Raw genomic sequence first — 19,063 nt, 5'->3', positions numbered from 1 at the left:
AAAAAAAATTGTATCCTTATAAACCTCGTGTATTACACGTGTTGAATAATTCTAATTTTAGCAAATGATAAAAAATTATATCTTTAAAAACTTCGTGTATTACACGTGTTATATAAATGTAGCTTTGTATAGTAAATAATAAAAAAAAATATATTTTTAAAAACTCCGCATTTTACACAAGTTGAATAAATATAATTTTGTATACCAATTAATAAAAAAAGTGATATTTTTAATAAATTATGATAACATTTAATATTAATTTATTATTTATATATTTAATATAAGATAAGTAGGAAAGAGAGGTATTTATTTTAAGAGTAGACTGCCATTTTGGTCCCTGTGGTTTGGGCACTTTTGCCATTTTAGTCCAAATCTCAAACTTTTTAAATTTGGGTCCCTGTGGTTTCATTTTTATTGTCATTTTAGTCCAAAATCCAAAAACCCCCTATTTTGATTGTTGAAAGCTGATTGTTTTGTTCTTTTGTTCAGGGGCATTTTGGTCATTTGATTTTAATATAACATATTAACTAAATTAAACAAAAGGAGACCATCATCTTCTTCACCACTTTCATCTTTCAAATCAAAACAGCAAGGGATGTAAGATAAATTCTGTAAAACACATCTCAGATTTATATGTTCAGCTTCATTTACCCATTTTTTTACAGTTAACAACATGTATTATGTGATAACCCTAACAATTACAGGTATCCGTACAATTAATTAGTATTTAATTTGTGCTTAATGACTGTGCTTGATTACAACTGCGGTTAAACTGCTTTCTGATTTCTGTTACATACATATATATGCATCACATTTCATACTGTCACTCCATTTATTTCACACAAACTTTAGTAGGGCTGTTCATGAGCCGAGCCGAGCTAGAGCAAGCTCGGGCTCGGCTCGATTGTAAACCGAGCTGGCTCGGCTAGGATTTGAAACCGAGCTGAAAATCTAAGCTCAGGCTCGGCTTGGTTTTAAATTGAGCTAGCTCGGCTCGGCTTGGTTTGGCTCGATTTTAAAAATAAAAATTAATACATAGCTCTCAAAATTCAGTATTCTAAAATATTATTCAATACTTCAAAAAAACATATTCAAAATAAGTTCAACCTAATATATTACAAGCCAAAATCATGTTCAACAACGCAAAACAAGTTTTATATTTCAGGTAAATACAATATTTGTTCATTAGCACGACAATCAACCTTTAAATATGTCATATATATCAAACTACAAGCCTAAATACATGAAAATAATAATCACATTTTTGTAATATATTATATGTATATAAAAATAAAATATATTATAAATAAAATAATTCGAGCTAAGCCGAGTCGAGCTACTAAGCGAGCCAAACCGAGCCAATTTGGCTCGTCACGAGCCGAGCCGAGCTAGGCTCACTTTCTAACCGAGCCGAGCCGGCTCGGCTCACTTTCAAACCGAGCCATATCAAGCGAGCTTTTTCCGAGCTAAATCCGAGCGAGCTCCGAGCCGCGAGCTTTTTGGACAGCCCTAAACTTTAGTGACAAACTTGATGCACAAAGCACAGTTAGCACGGTGAGCGGATAACCCAGAGACATGCTGACAGTGCCAGCACCTAGACAGACAATGTTTTTGAGGCCAGTATGAGCCAGAGATAGAATACTACACTAGTAGGGAGTGTAGGGAAGTGAGGACCATAAAACTGCGTCACTAGGTGATAATTATAGTACCGGAAAGTGCCTAAAACACACTCTAAATGCAGAATTATGCACTTAATAACAAAAATTCAGCATTTAATTATGCTAGTAATGTGCAAAAACTTGACAAAATGGCCCTAGATACTTTCCAAAGTGTTGGGAATTAAATGTGTCACAAAAAGTAATATAAAAGACACCCTAAGGATTAATTAAGCACTTTAACGGAACAACACCCAACCGAACAACCGGACTTTACCCTGAGCCAGAGAAGTGGGTGTTAAACTGCAAGTACCCAGAGCAAACGGTAACAATAGGCCACGCCATTTCGTCAGATATCAGAACACATCTGAAGCAACTGCTGTTCAGGAATATGGATATATTCGCCTGGACCCCGGCAGACATGACCGGGGTCCCGCGCGACATTACCAAGCATTGCTTAAACACCTACCCCTCTGTTGAACCGAAAGTCCAAAGACGACGCAGTTTAGGGGCAGACAAAACAAAAGCAATGAACGAACAAGTATGTGAACTACTCAAAGCTGGAATCTTGCAAGAAGTACGTTATCAAAGTTGGGTCGCGAACCCAGTAATGGTGGAAAAGGCGAGCGGAGGATGGCGAATGTGCATTGATTATACTGATCTCAACAAGGCATGCCCTAAAGATTGTTACTCTTTGCCTGAGATCGACAAAAAAATAGACTCCCTCGCGCCATACAGATGGAAGTGCTTCTTAGATTGTTACAAGGGGTACCATCAGGTTCAAATGAAGCTCGAAGACGAAGACAAGACAGCTTTCAGAACCGATCTCGGGATCTTCTGTTATACAAAGATGCCATTCGGTCTAAAAAATGCTGGCGCCACATACCAGCGCCTGATGGACAAGACCTTCGCTGGGGATATTGGGAAGCACATTGAAGTTTACGTCGATGACCTGGTAGTAAAAAGTCCCAAAGAGGACCAAATGTTGAAGGACATCGAGAAAACCTTTAACTCACTGAGAAGCGTGAACATGAAATTGAATCTAGCCAAGTGTTCGTTTGGTATGGAGGAAGGGAAATTCTTGGGCTTCATAGTCACCAATGGCGGATTTAAGGTGAATCCAGAAAAAGTCCAAGCAATAGAGCGCATGCCATCCCCCAAAAAAATCAAAGAAATGCAAAGGCTAGCTGGCCGCCTGGCCGTGCTTAACCACTTCCTGTCAAACCACGCCGCAAAGTCGTACCCTTTCATAACTACTTTGCGCAACTGTGTAAAGAAGCAGGAATTCAGGTGGACGCCTGAAGCAGAAAGCGCTTTTCAGCAAATGAAGGAGTGTTTGATCGAACTCCCAACGTTAACCGCGCCGTTCGAAAAAGAGCCGCTCATCTTGTACTTGTCATCGTCAGACAAGGCAGTGGGTTCGGTGTTGCTCGTAGAAAGAAATGGGGTCCAGACTCCAATCTACTATGTCAGTAGAATGCTCACAGATCCAGAAACAAGATACTCCACGATGGAGAAACTAGTACTAGCGCTATTACATGCCTCCAGGAGGCTGCGCCGATACTTCACAGGCCACGTTATCACCGTACTGACCAACTTTCACATTGGGACGATATTGCAAAAACCGGAGACATCCGGGCGATTAGCGAAGTGGGCAATCGAGCTGGAGGGCCACAACATTTTGTATAGGCCGCGCCCAACCATCAAAGGTCAGGTCCTTGCAGACTTTATAACAGAAGTCCCAACGAAAAAGGTCAAAGATTGTGAAATTGTTGAAGCTCCCATAAAAGACGCCTCAGATGGGCTATGGTTCATATACACAGATGGTGCCTCAAACGAGGACGGCTCAGGAGCCGGGCTGCGCCTAGTGAGCCCTGAAAAGCATGAGTTTACATACGCCATCAGGTTGGATTTTAAAAATACCAACAATGAGGCGGAATACGAGGCATTCCTGGCAGGCTTGCACCTCGCCATTAAAATGGGAGCAAAAGACCTACAAGCACACGTTGATTTACTCTTGATTGCCAGTCAAGTGAACGGATTCTACGATGCAAAGGGCGACGTTATGGCCCTGTATCTGGGTCAAGAGAAAGAGCTGCTTCAGAAATTCAAGACATACAGGGTGGTACACATAAATCGCTCTGAAAACAAACAAGCAGACGCTTTAAGCAAGCTCGCGTCAACCTCCTTTCAGCATCTTGCAAAGGAGGTCAGAATTGAGGTGCTCAAAAATCCATCAGTCCTGCTGCGACAAGTGAACGTGATCGAAATGGGGCAACCATCCTGGATGACCCCTATAATCCGCTATCTGCAGGAAGGGATACTCCCAGAGAACAAAGCAGAGGCAAGGAAAATCCAGCACAAATCCCTACACTATGAAATGATTGATAGTATTCTGTATCGGAGATCTTTCTTAGGTCCCTTGTTGCGCTGCGTAGATCCCCAAGACGCAAATTACCTAATTCGAGAAATCCATGAAGGGATCTGTGGTATCCATGCGGGACCGCGCATGGTTGTTGCGAAGATCATGAGCGCCGGGTATAATTGGCCAGTGATGCATGTCGACGCCCTGAAGGAGCTGCGCAAATGCGACTGCTGTCAGCGGCACTCTCCAAAGACCCTGCGCTCTAAAAATGATCTTATCCCAGTATCCACTGCTTGGCCTTTCCAACAATGGGGGATTGATATGGTGGGACCCTTCCCAGATGCCCCCGGAGCTGTAAAGTTTATAATCGTGGCTGTCGACTATTTCACCAAGTGGGTGGAAGCCAAAGCCCTCGCATCAACCACTGCCATGATGATGCGCAAGTTTATCTGGGAGCACATCATCTGCAGATTTAGTCTTCCACTCAAGATCGTCACAGATAACGGCACCAATTTTGCCTCAGAGGATCTTAGAAAATGGATGAAGGAAATGAAGATAGAACATACCTTCTCATCCGTTGCGCACCCTCAGGGCAACGGTCAAGTGGAAAGCGTAAACAAAAGCATCGTGGAGGGGATAAAAGCCCGACTGGGCACAAAGCGCAGAGGCTGGGTAGATGAGCTCCCAAGCATCCTATGGGCTCATCGAACCATGCCGAAAACAAGCACCGGCGAAACTCCTTTCAGCCTAGTATACGGCTCGGAGGCAGTTATCCCGGCAGAAGTTGGTCTCCCCTCGTCGCGCTTGACAGCAGTCAACACGGTCGATAATGAAGCAGAGCGTCGCCTCGATCTAGACCTCTTGGAAGAAAGACGCGAGATTGCACGTATTAAGGAAGCGAAATACAAGATACAACTGGAAAGGTACTACAATGCGAGAGTCCGCATTTGTACCTTCACTCCAGGAGAATACGTTTTCCATGATAATGAAGCTTCAAACGCCGAACGCCCTGGAAAGCTAGCACCCAAATGAGAAGGCCCATACTTGGTCCATGAAGTGCTAGGAAAAGGGGCCTACAAATTGCGAACGTTGGATGGCCACATCATCCCGCGCACGTGGAACGCGCAACAACTGCGCAAATGTTATATGTAACTACCCCAAGGCCATGTGCCATTTCTCTCATAGTGGCCACGCGCCTACTTAATCTCTATGTTGGCTAAACGCCTTATGTTATTTATCAGTGATGTATGATTGGCCTAAGCGCCTGTTTCCAAGTTAATGAAATCATACAATATGTTTTCCTATTGCGATATTAGTTCATGAGTTACAAATGCATGTTAAACTTTTGATTAGCTCGAAAACACTAATTATCAGCCCTTGAGCTACACTTACATTTATTCGCGCTAATTTAACCAAAGATTCAAACAACAGTGCAATAATTGTAACAAAAGACAATAAAGGTGAACATAAACGTCATATTCAAAAAGCGCAACGCGCAAAGGTTACATAAGCTTAACATCCATTAAATTTAGGTAAAGCGCAACCGCGCAACCCTATACATTCAAAAAACTAAACAAAACAAGGCACAAAGCCTTCAATCCCTATTCAGGTTGATCACCATCTCCGCCATCATCATCGCCTTCATCGTTGACTGCCAACCCCTCCTCATCAGATAATTCAACCATTTGTGGTGGATCAAGGATGGTCTTCAATCGATGGCACCAGTCATCATGCTTCAGTGCTTCAGTAACCAAGTCCATCACTGGCAGAGACAAGTTATCGTAACCATTTTCAGCGCGAGCCAGCTTGGCCTCAGCTTGATCAGTCACCGAGCAGTGACTAGTGTCAAATTCCTGGCCAAACATCTCTGAGACATGTTGTGCACATTCCAAGTAACCACCTCGGTGTCCAACAGCACGCGAAGCATCTATTAAAGCAGCAACGGCTGTATCCAGCTCCCCAGCATTCAAGACAGAGTTGGCCATCTGTAATAAACAAAACACATAAAGACAACAAGTCTTAACAAATTAAGCCAAAGTCAAGAGAAATCTTACCAGAGCGATCCCTCGGCTGCGCAGCCACTCAGCTTCAGCAACCAAAGTGTCCACGATACTTTGGGCCTCAGAATAATTATTCTGTACCACATTGAGAGCAGTGGTACTAATGGCTCGCGCCTCCTCAGCTTTCTGCTTCGCTTCCTCAGCAGTGGCAGCTTTTGACTTTTCAGCTTCGAGATCAATCTCTAAGGACTCGCTCCTTTCAATGTGCTCGCGCAGGCGACGCTTCAACTCAGTGATTTCAACGTCCTTAGCAGATAAGTCTCTATCCTTGCTTGAAATTTGCGCCTTAAACTCAGCCTATCAAAAACAAGACTTAAGAGTATTTTCTACAAACTAATGCATAAGCAAGAAAGGACAACAACATACCTCGGTTTATTCCTTCACAACTTGCGCATCCTCTGCCTTCTTCTTCAAATCCGCAACTTGACCTTCAAGTTCGGTGATCTTAGAGCGAGCCGCATACATACGCTCATTGTCCTTGACACAGATAGCCTTCCATTCAGCACGTTCCTTGGAGAGGAGTTCCTCAGCGGCACGGAGTTTGTTTTTAAGGCCTTCACGGCCCCACTCCTCAGCCTTTTTATCTGTTTCAAGCTTCGCCCTCTCCTCATCAAAGGCAGCCTTCGATCTCTCAAAAGCTTTCACCTGTTTCAGCAACCGCTCACGATACTTCTCCCACTCTTCCCTCTCCCTAACCATAGTTCGCCATTCGCGAACAATCTGATGATTAGCAGCGCGAGTGTTGGCTTCACCAACAACATACGCATGATAAAGCGCGCTGTGGGTTCGCTCCCTTTGACGATTCACCTCACCAGGAGGGATGGAGTTAAGAAGCCAATCGCGGCAAGGAGCGAATTCCAGGAAAGTGTCCTTCTGTTTTAGGCTCCATGGAGGTTGATGAAGCACTTCACCTCGGCTTTCTTCAGTATAAGACTTATAGTAAACATCTCCCAAAGTGTCCATTGGACCTATAGGAGAGTGACGCGCCCCACCCCAGCTTCCAGCGCCAGCTTGGCCAGCAGCAAAGCCAGCGCTACCACCAGCAGCAGCAGTAGCTTGTTCCGTAGTCACCGGACCGGTTTGAACAGGAGCGGTAGTCGGCGAAGGCTCAATAAGGTTCTCCACCCCCAAGTTTTTCCCCTTCTCCGCAATGGGCTGCTCAGGCCCAGTGACAGGAATTGGCCCCGAACCCTGCGCCGTATCAGTAGTAACGGGGGCGGTAATCTTAGGCTCCTTCGGTCCAGTAAGAGGCTTATCAGAGGTTTTCTTTTGCTCAACCTCTTTTTCCCGAACAGGTTTCTCAGGACCTTTTTGTTTCTCCTTATCAGCAGATTTTGAAGCAGGGAACGGTTTGATAGTGACCTTAGTAGCCCTGGGCCTTTTCTGCGCCGGCTCCAAGGGCTCTGTGATCGTGATGCCCTTCTCGGGTTTCTTCTTTTCAGCCTCTGCAAAGATAAGAATATTAGAAAGGAGAATATTGTAAGTACAAGAAAACAAAATACTATACCAGGAGAGAATTTTTAGAGTGAGCGCAAGTTGCTCTTCTTCCCAATCAAAGGGGCATCGCCGGGTTTCGGCAACACAGCGGCCCCGAGCGCAGCCTCTCGGCTCCTTTTTCTTATCAGCTTCACTGCAGGTTCTTCCTGCGCTTCCTCTTCATCATCCTCCTCTTGCGCAACAGAGGGCGGGGTGGTCCCAGCATCCGGGTTACGAGAACCCGCGCTCCCTGAGCTCTTGGAGCCTCCCGCTCCAGTTTTCTTCTCGCTTATACGCGACAAACCTTCAAATGAATCACTGATAATAACGTAATCTTCCAGGTTACTTTGACGACGGCGGAGAGTATCTTTGTCGGCAGCAGTAGAGGTTGCGCGACTACCACCAGCTCCCTTGCTGGTCACCTCAGGATCCAAGGTGATAACCTTCTTCTTCTTCACAGGCTTCTTCTTCTTGTCTTCAGGGTCTATCCCCAAATTGCGCAACACACCTACAAAGATTTGAGACCATGGGCTTAGCTCTCCATTTGACGATCCCACGGACTCCTCGCTGGAAAGATAGACAATCTCTTTCCCAGCAGAAGTCACGGAGCGCAAGGGTCGAGGATTAGGTATATGCGCACCTTCAGTTGCAGTAGGCAGCTCGGCAAAGGCATCAACAGCTGGGTACATGAAATTACCCCTTATTTGCTCATGCCAGTACTCCTCCCCATCTTGGAGTGGGCGCACGCCCATAGACCCACCAAAGGTAGAGAAAGCGGCTTGATACAAGTGCGCCTCTACACATCAAATCGTATAAATAAAACAAAATTATGAAGCATGAAATCAAGGAAGCTCCGTACAATTTGCTCCCATTCCGGTGGAAACCGGAAGCTCCGTACGATTTGCTCGAATAAACATAAATCCCACCGGAGAACCGGGACAGGCCCTTCCTCTCCGGGATTGTCTTCAACGTGTTCTTCAGCCATCGGTGTTCTTGAAGAGTCGTTGAATATTCAGGAAGAAACTTGAAGATATGAAGAACTTGAAGAACTGCTGCAAGAGTTTGAAGATTTGAAGACTAGATGAAGACGATTAGAGAGAGATGAGTGCAAAGAGCATAAGGTGAAAGAGTCCTTCTCACCTCATCGAGTATATATACCCATCGCATTTAATGCGATGGGTAAACGTGCCGCATTCGCCGTTCACCTGGCCAACGAGAGGATGCCACGTAATGCGTAAAAGCAGGGGTGACGGTTACCACGCGCGCGTGGGCGTCACTCTCCTGACGAAAAGCGGAACCGTCACAGACGGCATGATGACATCCGTGCCAGAAGTCAACTCAAGCGTCACAATCAGAGACTTATCTCACCAAACCGTCAGAATTCAAATCTTGAGGAATTTCCCGCTCAAATTCCAAGAAACTTAGCAAAGAAGATACTCAGGGACGCGCTGGATGGTTTGGTTACCCAAGACATCCGCGCGCCATCAACTCAAAAACAAAGCAGCATCAGCTCTGCAGAGTTGTAGTCGCGCCGTAGCAACCGACAAGCACTTGTACGCGCGCCTAACAAACGAAAGAAAGCCTTTTCTGCACTTTTTCTTTTCTAAGTCCAGAGCTCCAACCATTTGCCTTGCGCATGGTGCAGCACTGGACTGGGGGGACTTGAAGGGGTATGGCCCCCAAAAAAAAACCGCACAATCCTTCATCAAGGCTGCGTGCAGGCCATACTCCTTATTCAACAATTTTCTTACTGGACAACCTCACGCGAGTGCCACCAGACCCCATGAAGAGGCGCGAGGTCCAGTCAGAAAAGAACTGCATTTCCAACACTTAAGAACCTGATAAAAGTCTTCACTACCTGTAAGCCCGCGCAACCCACAGAAAGGTTGCAGCGCAAGACCAGGATAGGAAGGTACAGAAGGTACAAGTTGCAGGAAAAAGGAGCCAATGAACATCCAGCAGGCTCTGTTCAATCGTGTGCCACGATCGTCTGACGTACAGAAAACGAGAAGTACTAAAGGACGCCTACGTGGCACCAATCAGAGGACAGAGACATCTGTCCCACGATCTCCACTTGTCTGCTGATGGCAGAAGGACAACAAGGCCGACAAAAGTGACACGTGGCTCCAATCAGGGCGCGCCAGCGCCGGAGAACTTCTAGAAGCCACTAACGGTCGACACCAGTGAGATAAAGAGCATATCCGCTATGTTGTTGCTTACCGGCCCAAGGCCCATCAGCCCACATTCTCTTACACCTCTCCGGCTATAAATAAAGACCTCACTCCACAGGTTAAACACTCCATTCCCTCTACTCTCACTCTTAAGACTTAATTATCCTCCCAAAGCAGTCGCTTATTCTCACGCCGGAGCCCCGTTAAGAGGGAAACCCCCATATTCCCTTCTTAACGAGTAACGGTGTTCTGTTTTGCAGGATTAGACGTTCAAGAGGAAGCTCAGATAAATCATTAGAAGATTAACCATTATGGTAGAAGCATAAACCCGACTAATTAGTCCCATAATTAGTTCAGTGTTTCTTCATATGTTAAGGTTTATTATGTTAACGATTATTAGTTAAGACTTTTATGAACTTTTGGTCATTTTTATTTCACTAAACGTGTTTTTAAATATGTGATAGGTTTGTTCATAGGTTGTTTCGTGTTTTACCTGTTTCTAAACATATGGTGTTTGTGTTTGAAAAAATTAACACGATAAGTTATCATATTGTGTTCGTGTTTAGCATCTTAGGTCCTTACATATTATCGTATCGTGTATTCCTATAAAATATATATACACACATAAAAGTCTATTTATATATCAAGAGTTAACTGTCATTTTCGTCCTTGTAGTTTGTTATTTTTGCTATTTCAGACCAATTTTCAAAAATGTATCGGTTTCCTCCCCGACATACTGGAAACGTATGACTTCAGTTCAAAAATTAAAACCCAGTTAAGTCAGACATGTTAAATGAAAGGTATGTTGTCAACTCATAAAATAAGGTGAAAATAAAAGATATATGAATTGACAATAATACCCTTCATTTAACATGTCTGACTTAACTAGGTTTTAATTTTTGGACTGAAATGATACGTTTCCAGTATCTAAAGAAGGAAATTGATGCATTTTTTAAAATAGTCTTAAATGACAAAAGTAAACAAACCAAGTTAACGAAAATGACATTTAACTCATATATCAAACATGATATCTTAGATTCTTAGTCCAGTTAAAGGTGACGTATTTGTCGTGTTTTCACTCATGGGAGGGCCCTGTTGATCAAAATGACTGAAAGGGATAAGAATCTCGAGGTCGGCCTGCTTGTCTACACATTTTGTGATCCAATAACATTCTTTCTCTTTTTCTTTTAACTTTGCAGATTTAATTCTCATTTTACTTCTGAAAAAATATAAAACCTTATTTTTTTAATAAAGTGCTTTACTTTTGGAAGTTCATCTTATCTAATATATTGTCTGTATCAATCTCCATTCATCAAAAATTATTTATTTTGATAGACAGGTGTGGTTAAGTTTAAATAGGTTAAACACTAAACAAGTTATAATAAAAATGCAATTAAGTTACACTAATCAGTGGGTTAAAATTAATGATTTAAGTTTTTTTATGTGAGATAAATACACCACTTGTATTAAAGTGGTTAGTGAGTTGAAATCAGTAATTTAAGTTTTATGTGAGATAAATACACTACTTTGTTTAAGTTAAATTTAGTAATTTAGGAATGATCAACCCCAACTACTATGGCTTTATTTAAGCTTTAGGTCCTGTCAAGGCAAATCATCAAAGTGATCTAATATGTATTCTAACTTAAAAATGTGACACGTTATACAAAATAAATATAACTTTAAAAAGGGTTAATAATTTGGTCAAGATATAAAAAACTAAAAGCATCTACCCACAACTTTAATCATTATTTTTGAACCCTCTTTCTGTAGTCCATACTCCCATCTTTTTTTAATCAATTTCATAGTTATTTAAATGTAGACGGTATCAAATATTTATATATTTTCCTCAACCACGTATTAGGAGAAGCGGCATCTAAGGATACTATCTTAGCCCCATCTAATCCTGTTCTGTCATGTCAATTATACACCAAAATACTCTAGAACCACAAAACACTAGCGGCGGCTACTCACAAATACCTAAAACCATGGACCTCACTATTTTATTCTACTCACCAATCACACACACCCTAAACCTTAAACTCATCAAACATCCCAACTCTAAACCCTCAACCCCTTACTGTTGCGACAAACCTTAACCGGATAAACTACCCTCAATCCTACCCTTGGGGTGGCGACGGTGTTACCGCGTTGCAAAGTACCCTAAGGGGCTTACCCGCCTGGTGCCCCACCCCCGCTTATAAAAATCTAGATTTTTCAACTGGGTTGTGGATGTGGACGGTGGTGGTGGGTGGATGACGTGGACGGTGTGTGGTGGTAGACGGTGGTGGTGGGTGGGGGCGGTGGATGGTGGTGGTGGGTGGTGGACGTGGATGGTGGTGATGATGGACGGTGGTGGTGGACGTGGGTGGTGGGTGGTGGTGGACGGTGATGGTGGGCGGTGGTGGTGGACGGTGGTGGGTGGTGGTGATGGGTGGTGGTATTTAACCCTCTGCAAACCTTAGAAGATCTTAGAAGTGGCTGGGCCAAGTCTGCACCAAGAAGAGCTCGCGCAGACGTTTTTAATAGAAACGTCTTCGGAAAAACAAACAGTTTGAAGATAACAATGTCTGCGTGTGGTCAGTGCGACGCAGACAGAAGAGCCTGCGCAGGTGTTTTTTAGAAAAACAAACACCACCTAAAACGATCTTCACATCGCCGGGGTGTTCTCGCCTTTTGATTTTAATTCAATTACATAATTAATAAAAATATAATATATGCCTTATTGAGCAAATTACACAGGAATGTAATCACGATTTGTTTAATAAAGAGAATATAATTCTTTTTGTTTGTTGAAAGAGGCATATGTGAGTGGTAATTACAGAGAAAAGAAGATTTTTACAAAGAGCCGAAGGGCGATGTGTCCGTGAGGAATGAGGTGAAAATTAATTAAAGCCACATGTTTAGAACTAGGAACCACATAGGCTCTTAAGTCTTAACTATTTTGAAATGAGTTTTTTTGGCCAATACTCTTAGGTTAGTAGTGTAGCAATGGATAAAAGAAAAACAAGTTTGTTATTTAGAGAGTTTATGTGAAACCTAAGAGTTTTTTTTCGAATAAACTTTGAGCATCGGGATAATTTAAAAGATCTATGTAAAATTTATACTTTAGGTAAGATAATAACTCCCGATTTGTATACTTGTTGGTAATTTTAGTGTTATTGAGTAATTTCAGGTGATTGGATTACTAGTAGACTAAATGAGAAATCATATAAAAACTGATACAAGTTAGAAGGTGTGAAATACATAGTCCGTCAACATTATTATGATTTTGATACTAAAAAACAATAAAGTTTTAGGAGCGAAGCCCCTGGACCATTGTGGCTCCAAAGGGGCACTGCTCTGGCACAGGGTCGGGGTTGGCCCCATGGGGTCTAAGGGGTAACGTCTAAAAAAAAAACTATACCTCACCAAAAAACCTAACCCCCCCCCCCCACACACACACACAAAAACCTAAAAGAAAACCTGACCCACCACCTCCAAGAAAACCCTTTGTAACTTTTTTATTTTTTTTGTAAAAAAAAACAGGGAATGTAACATAAATGTACTTGAATATTTTTATAAAAAAATGTAAAAAACGCATACTAGTTTTTATTTTAATGTTCAAAATTTGTACGTTACATCACTAGAAAAAGAAGTTTTCGTTCTTTGGAAACATCACTTTCTGTCTTATCCAATTAATGATTTTGTTAAACTTGATATACTTTAATCTTAAAGTCGACACATTACATGATTTAGAAAGTTATCCAGAATATACGAAATCCAAGAGTTTTTTTTCTCAAAAGGGTGGTGGTGGAAAAAATATATACTAAAATGGGTGATTTGAAAAATATTTACTAAAATAGGTATTTTTTTAAGTTTTTTTTCCAAAAAGATAGTGGTGGAAAAAAATATTTACCAAAATAGGTAATTTAGAAAAACCATTTACCAAAATGAGTATTTTTATTTGTTTTATTAATTTAAACAAATATATTGTACTTTGGATTTTGTTTTTTATTCAATATCACGTTTTTTTTTTCAAACAACTCAAAATGCTTTTTATTTTACTTTTAACTAACTTATTATATCTCTTTTCTTTTTTATTTTTTAAGGTTTTTCTTTTATTTTCTTTATGTTTACGTAAGTTAAATAATTCAAATATAAAGTTTTCTCTCTTCATTATTAATTTCATAAAATTAAAATTAACAAGAGTATTGGATTGTTAATTATTTACACAAACCAAACAGTAAATGAAATATTACCTCAGAAAAATAAATAAAAAAAGTAGGTTAGAGGTCTTTCTCAACAATTTCAATTTGTTTTAAGATGGTTCAATCATAAAATAGAATTTTTTTAATAAATGATATATATTATATGTATAAAAATATAATGAGTTGATTGAAGAAAAAGAGTATAAAAGTGATAATAGGTTGATTGAACTAAAAAAAGAAGACTTACAATATAATTAGTAAAAGAAAGAAAATAAAGAAAAACACTCATTTTGGTAAATATTTTTCAATTCATCCATTTTGGTAAAAATTTTTTCCACTACACCTATTTGGGGAAAAAAATCCGAAATCCAAAACCTTTTATTTTAGTAATTTATCAACTTAATATATACAACTAGTAAATTTGAGGTAGACATGGAAACAGTAATTTAGCAACGTCCATTGTAAAGTTACACAAACTATTGTAAAGTTATGCTTTCTTACCTTCCTTGGTAATTTTTTATATGTAAACATCATCATGACATTCCTTGGTAATTTTTTATACTTCGAATTGAAATTCTACAACTTATTATTATTGCGTATGTACCTAAAGCTGAAGTAATGAACGTATTATTAGATAAAAACAATAATGGAAGCACACATTACATACATGCATACATTACATACACGTGCATCGTATGAAAACATCATCATGACATTGACCAAAAAGTATACCAATATATTTATAGGTAAACACTTGATACCTCATAGTGCAATTACAACGATACAAGAATAATGTAAGATTGTGGGGTTCAGTTAATTATAGTTACTTTTTGGTACCACATGTTTATGTTGCGTTATAATCAAGATGAAATTCCTTTTGGGCAATTTTGTTTAGTTAATTATAGATATTTTTATGTACCAAAAGCTCCAAAATATAACAACAATTACACTAAACTGAAATGTTTGTGTTGCGTTATAATCAAGAATGGTGGATGCTAAGACTGTGCGTTGTGGCACCTGTTAGCTCCAGGGTGAGCCACGTAGGCGGCCAGGTGGGTCGCAAGCACCACAACGGGGTGCTGTAAGCGGTCACGCGTGAGCACCGGGGTGAGCATAGTCGCTTGGGCGAGCGGCTGTTTTGGGGTGTGGTAGCTTGGGCGAGTAGAGGTTAACCACACAGTGGCGGATTTAGAAAATCTCCATAGGGGTAACGTCTTAAAAAAGGGTAACGAAATTGAAAAAACGTCAAATTTTCTTAAAATTTACACTACCGCCGGAACGCCAAGAGGTAGCGGAGGCTACCCCTTATCATAAGGTAGGTCCGTCCCTGTAACCACAACAGGCTCAAGTGAAGGGAGACGCTGTTGGAAATCAGACCCTTGATCGAATAAACAAACACACAATATGAATAAACTTGTTCGACTCTTTTATTAATTTATCAATGAGAGCACACTAATGACAATGACCCTAACCATCTATTTATACTGAACTTATTCTAGTCCTAACCCGACTCAAACTCTATTAATAAAATAAATAAACAAACTAGATAAACCTATCTAATAAACCTTGATGCCCAAGAAAACATCCCTAGACTAGAATTAGGAAACCTAAATAAAATAAACTAAAATACTTAGCACCCTCCAACTTTTGAGTTATGACAAGATTAGTCCCAACAATCACCCCCCCTAATCTTGTCAATAACTTTCTTCACATTACTACATTAGAGCCGGTTCATCATCCTCATATCGGGTCAAGTTCACCTCTTCATCTTTCAACTTCGGACACTCGTTGTTATAATGACCATATTCTCGCACTTATAACATTTCACGTGACTTTTATCCCGGAACCGCTCATTACCATCTCGACCTCTCCTGGACCCACGATCTTCACCTCGATCACGTCCAAAGTCTTCTCGGTTCAATTGTTAAAAAGAATCACATTGACCAATCAAAAAAAAGGAAGAAAGAACGGATATGCATTTTTTTAGGTCGGTGGTTATATTGGTTTCTTTGTAGTGCATGGTGTGAACTAATCAGGCCCTTGATCGAATAAACAAACACGCAATATGAACAAACTTGTTCGACTCTTTTATTAATTTATCAATGAGAGCACACTAATTACAATGACCCTAACCATCTATTTATACTGAACTTATTCTAGTCCTAACCCGACTCAAACTCTATTAATAAAATAAATAAACAAACTAGATAAACCTATCTAATAAACCTTGATGCCCAAGAAAACATCCCTAGACTAGAATTAGGAAACCTAAATAAAATAAACTAAAATACTTAGCACCCTCCAACTTTTGAGTGATGACAAGATTAGTCCCAACAGACTAGGGGCGGTAATTATTGACACGACCCGTTAACCCGACCCGAACCCGACACGAAAAAAACAGGTTTGGGTTGACTAACACGACCCGTTTAAAAAACGGGTCGGGTTCGGGTTGACCCGTATTAAAACGGGTCGGGTTAGGGTTGACCCATATAAAAACGGGTTGACCCATTAACCCGTTTAAGTATTTAGATAAAAAAAATATTTTATATTTTTGTTTTTGTTTTTTCGGTTTCTAATTTACATGGTTAGTTATAATAATGTTAATTTTGATACATTATATTATTTATTTATCATACCCGTACTCATCATTAAACATATTATCGATAACCCGCTTAAAACCGAACAACTCGTTTATAAATCGTCAACTTATATCACTCATTTAAAAATATGGGTTAAACGGGTCGGGTTCGGGTTGACCCGATAAATATGGGTCGGGTTAGGGTTGAAATCTTTGACCCGAATAATAATATGGGTCGGGTTCGGGTTAAACATTTCAACCCGCCAACCCGTAACCCGTCAACCCGCCAACCCATCAACCCGACACGATTGCCACCCCTACAACAGACGCGAGTAGGCAAGGTGATGAGTAGGTGTCTATTCAGCACCATGTGTCGCAATATTAGAGAATGAATCCGGATTGTCAAATAAGTCACAACAGTTACTCTAAACACCTGACTTTTCAATAAAGTTGAAATTTCTTTAGGAAAATTTAGTTATTGTATTGTCTCATTTTTTTAAAGTTTGTTTTAAATTCTGAAAAAAGGTTGAATCACTTTTGCTTCTATTGTCGAACGTTGGATGCAAATTACAATGCTTTAAACTTTATTTTTTCTAAAAAAAATTAAAGATTCAACTTTATCAAAACCCGAATTATCAAGTTCGCGTTGCGTCCCAACTAAATAAATCAATTATTTCGTAGTCATTGGGGTACCACCCAACAAGTGCAATATCTTCATCAAGATTTAAGAACAACCTTTCTAACCCCACTTGCTTTTTGACTCATTTTTGGCTCCAATACCTTCAATGAGAGAGAATGTATATATCATATATATATATATATATATATATATATATATATATATATATATATATATATATATATATATATATATATATATATATTATATCAAAAGGTTACATGATGGGAAGTGGAGATAAAGCTAAAAGTAAATTGACAAAAAAAGCCCAATATCTTTGCCAATGGCCAAAGGTTATAAGAATCCAAGCTAGTTGCATAAACTTGCTTGTTATGGGTAGCTATAGTAAACCCTAGTCCATTGTTATTAGCCTTCATTATCATGTACATTTACATATCTCCAAAATAGTTTATTTTGATGAAGGCCACTAGGGGGACATGCTTCAATCATTTTGACATGCCCTTGTATGTAATTAGGGTTTCTTTTACAAAGAATCTTGGACCATATATGTATTAGACTGTGGGCCCACGGGCTTAGTTAGGTTTCTAGGGCATGTAGATTACAACACTTCCTCTTTCGGCTTTTCCGTCAAAAAATACTACTCACCATCATCAACTTTTCATATAAATCAAGTCTTTTACCATCTTACATGGTATCAGAGCCAGCCTAGGCTTTATACCGTTTCCGTCGCGCCACACACAAATATACAAACCCTAGCCGTCACCACTTGAGAAAAACCCTAGACAGGGCGGCGTGCCGCCACTGCCGCCCTGTCCAGTCTTTGTTCGTTTTCCGTTTCCGTTTTTTTCCCAGTTTTGTGTTCAAATAAAGCTTCGTCTTCGGTTCTAGATTCACCGGTCTTCTTACGGTCTCTTACCACACAGATGATGCTACGGCTCATCTTGTTGATTTCGCATCTCCGTCAATCCGCCCCTTGCCGCCGTGCCGCCGCCGCTCATTAGACTACGGTCTTCGCCGCGCCGCCTGCAGGATTACGATCCGCCGCCGTGCACTACCAGCCGCCGCTGCACTGCCGTATTGGTTGCCTCTTATAGGATTACGAGATCATTCAAAACTATGTATCGAAGATTATGGATTGAAGATTGCAAGATTATGGAATTTTGGCCGAAATCGAAGATAGTTTTTTAGGGTTTATTATTGTTTTTGTATTCAGTCTAAGCTTCTAGTTCCATCCGCTACGACTGCGGGGGAGTATTAGACTGTGGGCCCACGGGCTTAGTTAGGTTTCTAGGGCATGTAGATTACAACACTTCCTCTTTCGGCTTTTCCGTCAAAAAATACTACTCACCATCATCAACTTTTCATATAAATCAAGTCTTTTACCATCTTACAATATGTTGTACTTTAGATGCTTAAATCATAATTAGAGAAAACACTTATTTATGAATAACACATCATTCGAGTATTGTTGAATCATGAATCCATATAGTGATCGGTTGTCTTGATGATAGAGTTGAGTCGTTTATGGTGATCCCGAACAAACAGATAAGTACAAGAACTCGTTGGACAAGTTTATAGAATTCAAAACAAATGGATACTGATACTAACCAATGACGCACCAGTGGGTTAGATCGTTAATCTTAACGAATGTGACAACTAACAAACAACATGATATTTACCTTTTGTTGTTGTCCACTAATACATTGTACACTTGATATGCATCAATTATTGTTGGGTGCACTATGAAACCTTTCAATCACACCTTTTCCCCATCCCTTTCTTATTATCACATCACTTTCTTGTAACCCATTGTACTTGGTACACATTATAACTGTTGCCATGTGATCATACTTTGATCAGCTTCTTACAACTACTAGTTCATGCACTTCACTTCACTTTGCTTTTACTTCTCGTACCACAAACTTAGATAT

The 19,063-nt window shown here is 40.4% G+C and overlaps 2 protein-coding genes across 2 annotated transcripts; one reads left to right on the top strand and one right to left on the bottom strand.

Moving 5' to 3' along the window:
• Positions 1-2,046: 2,046 nt before the first annotated feature.
• On the top strand, positions 2,047-5,052 carry LOC110869594 (protein NYNRIN-like). Its single transcript, XM_022118837.1, has 2 exons — positions 2,047-4,672; positions 4,790-5,052. The coding sequence occupies exons 1-2, from the start codon at positions 2,047-2,049 to the stop codon at positions 5,050-5,052; spliced, it is 2,889 nt and encodes a 962-aa protein (XP_021974529.1).
• A 569-nt stretch (positions 5,053-5,621) lies between these two features.
• LOC110869593 lies at positions 5,622-8,541 on the bottom strand. The gene is made up of 6 exons (XM_022118836.1): positions 8,416-8,541; positions 8,197-8,350; positions 7,621-8,064; positions 6,468-7,525; positions 6,075-6,377; positions 5,622-6,005 (listed from the first exon to the last, which is right to left on the bottom strand). The coding sequence occupies exons 1-6, from the start codon at positions 8,539-8,541 to the stop codon at positions 5,622-5,624; spliced, it is 2,469 nt and encodes an 822-aa protein (XP_021974528.1).
• Between the last annotated feature and the right edge of the window lie 10,522 nt (positions 8,542-19,063).

The sequence above is a fragment of the Helianthus annuus genome, chromosome 8, assembly GCF_002127325.2.
Source record: "Helianthus annuus cultivar XRQ/B chromosome 8, HanXRQr2.0-SUNRISE, whole genome shotgun sequence".
Taxonomy (NCBI): Eukaryota; Viridiplantae; Streptophyta; class Magnoliopsida; order Asterales; family Asteraceae; genus Helianthus; species Helianthus annuus.
Note: the sequence above shows the minus strand (reverse complement) of the source record. Positions and strands in the feature narration are given on the sequence as shown.